The following is a 2,599-nucleotide window of genomic DNA, read 5'->3' as shown; positions in this document are numbered from 1 at the left end:
TCATCATATACCAACATTTTCCCATCACGTTTAGTTTGTATAGATGTGAGAATTTCGGATGACCTTCTGGTGCAGTGAAGTACTAGCTGGTTTGTGGGGGAGAAAAAACTGATGTCTTAATATTTCTACATAGCGAAATTCGTTGCGGCTTGTCGAGGTTGATCTACACCCATCCAACTCATGATGTGGACGATATTTATATATATGTATATACATGTAGAGATAATAAGATTTTTGTGAAGAAAATGGCTTGTGGCCGGGCGTATCCTTGCTGGATAGATGGAAATTTGTATGCTTGTTGTATATCTCTTTCATATGATGATGATATGGTACAAAGTGTACACTATCTGTAGGCAGCAATAACAACAATCCTCAGGAATTTTTAATAATGTATATATTTTATGAACTAAACAATCCTGATTTTAATTGGTCGTACTTACATGAGGGTTAACTACTGGATGGATGGAATGGAGTGCTCGATCAATTCCCCGTAGCAGCAGCAACTGCAATGGGTGTGCTGCCGCCTGCCGCCGCCGCAGCGGCCTGCTGATCCCCTCTGCTCCTCACCGTCACGTTGAGCCCGCCGGCCATGTGCGCCGTCATCAGCGGCAGGAACACCGGCACGCGCCCCTCGTCGACGGGGGTGAGCTCGAACCGCCGGAGCACGGTGCTTGCTACGAACTTCATCTGCACGAAGGCCATCTCCTTGCCGAGGCACGTCCGCGGCCCGGCCTGGAACACCGGGTACTTGAACGGCGACACGCCGGCGACGGCGGCGGGCGGCGCGCCGTCCTCCGGCAGGGAGAGCCAGCGCTGCGGGCTGAAATCGGCGGCGTCGGCGCCCCAGATGGACTCCATCCGCCCCATGCCGTACTGGAAGTAGGTGACGCGGTCGCCGCGCTCGACGCGGGTGCCGTCGGGGAGCACGTCCGCCGCCGCCGCGTGCTTCGAGTCCCACGCCACCGGGGGGTACAGCCGCATCGTTTCGCACAGCGCGGCGTGGAGCACGCGCATCTTTCCCTGCCCGCCGGCGGCGTGGTGGCCCGCGCCGCCGCCGGCGACCTCGCGCAGGACCTCCCGCTCGACGTCGCGGTGGCGGGTGAGCAGCCAGAAGAACCACGTCAGCGCCGACGACGTCGTGTCGCGGCCGGCCATGATGAAGCTGATCACCATGTCGCGGATCGCCTCGTCTGGGTACCCGCATTCCATCATCCGCGACAGGAGGTCGCTCCGCCGCCCGTCGTTGCCGCCGCCGCCGCCGTTGACCAGGGCGAGCTCCTTCTTGCGGATGTGGATGAGGTCCATAACGGCCTCGTGGATGACCCTGATCTCCTCGCGCAGGCGGCTCTCGGAGCCGACGCCCAGCGCGCGCTTGACCTTCCATACGGCGGCCACCGGCGCGGCGCCGCGCCTGGCGATGATCCCGGCGGCGGCGTCGAACGCCGCCGCCAGCCTTGGCGCCGGCAATGCCGGGTCGAGGCAGCCGGGGTCAACGCCGAGCGACACCCGGCAGATGACGTCGAAGGAAAAGCGGCGGAGCAGGTCCTGCATGTCGATGGCGTCGCCGCTGGCGGCGGCGAGGCCTAGCGCCGGCACGAGGCGTTCCCGGGCCTCGTCCTCGAGCACGGCGAACTCCAGCTCCCGGAGCGCTCGCGCCGAGAACTCGTGGCTCACCAGCTTCCGCTGCGCGTACCACAGCTCGCCGTCGACGTTGAAGATCCCCGTGCCGAGCAGGTCGCCGAGGATGTCGGTGAAGGGCTTCCCCTTGGGGTAGTTGCCGAAGTTGCCCTTGAGGATGTGCTCCACGTTCACTGGGTTCGCCGTCACCACCGTCCGCCGCGCGCCCAGCCGGTCCACGACGATCGTCTGCGTCGGCGACGCCGCCAGCAGCTCGGTGTACCAGTCCAGCAGCCGCCACCGGTTCTGGTAGAAGGCGAAGAGACACCCGATCACCGGGTAGCTCCTCGGTCCGTGGCCATGGCTCCAGCCGGAACGGAGCCGAACGCCGTACAAGAGGAGCAGGAGGCAGCATGCCACCAACCACCACAGCATGTAGCAGATCATTATGCTGTACTTGCAACAGGAATTCCAAGTGAGAGGAGGAGGAAGGAGCTAAAGAGGAGAGAGGACCTGTAGAGAGAGGAAGCATGGGGGAGACAGTCCACACTATTCGGCGATATATATATGTATATGCGTGGACATATCGGGGTAGAAGGGGGAGGTCGGCAGCTGGGTCGCCATTGGAGGTCCATGCCTCCATGAGGGGTCCTTGTTAATGCCCACGTTTTTGTAGAGGTGGGGGAGGCCAGGCCTCCACTTGGTTGTCTGGTTGGGGATCATGGGGGCGAAGGAGCTGTTCGGCATCGCCGTTTCGCGGGCCGTTTTGCTCTTTTGGACATCTGTTTCGCAATAATTATTGCTCGTATCGCCATATATATACAATTAATAATTGGTCTTACTGCCATACATATGCATATGTTTGTACAGTTGACATTGGCTAACATTTATGTATTGTTAATGAAACAAACACTGTTATATTGCAAGGGTGTGATAGAGCTATTTTGATTTTTTTTTAATTTTTTACCGTTCCCCGAAAGAA

At 58.9% G+C, this 2,599-nt stretch overlaps 1 protein-coding gene across 1 annotated transcript; it reads right to left on the bottom strand.

Annotated features, from left to right (window-relative positions):
* Positions 1–276: 276 nt before the first annotated feature.
* On the bottom strand, positions 277–2,374 carry LOC117866210 (cytochrome P450 94B3). Its single transcript, XM_034750367.2, has 2 exons — positions 441–2,374; positions 277–347 (listed from the first exon to the last, which is right to left on the bottom strand). The coding sequence occupies exon 1, from the start codon at positions 2,062–2,064 to the stop codon at positions 481–483; it is 1,584 nt and encodes a 527-aa protein (XP_034606258.1). The 5' UTR covers positions 2,065–2,374; the 3' UTR covers positions 277–347; positions 441–480.
* Positions 2,375–2,599: the final 225 nt, after the last annotated feature.

This window comes from Setaria viridis, chromosome 8 (genome assembly GCF_005286985.2).
Source record: "Setaria viridis chromosome 8, Setaria_viridis_v4.0, whole genome shotgun sequence".
Lineage (NCBI taxonomy): Eukaryota > Viridiplantae > Streptophyta > Magnoliopsida > Poales > Poaceae > Setaria > Setaria viridis.
This window is presented reverse-complemented; position numbering and strand designations above follow the sequence as displayed.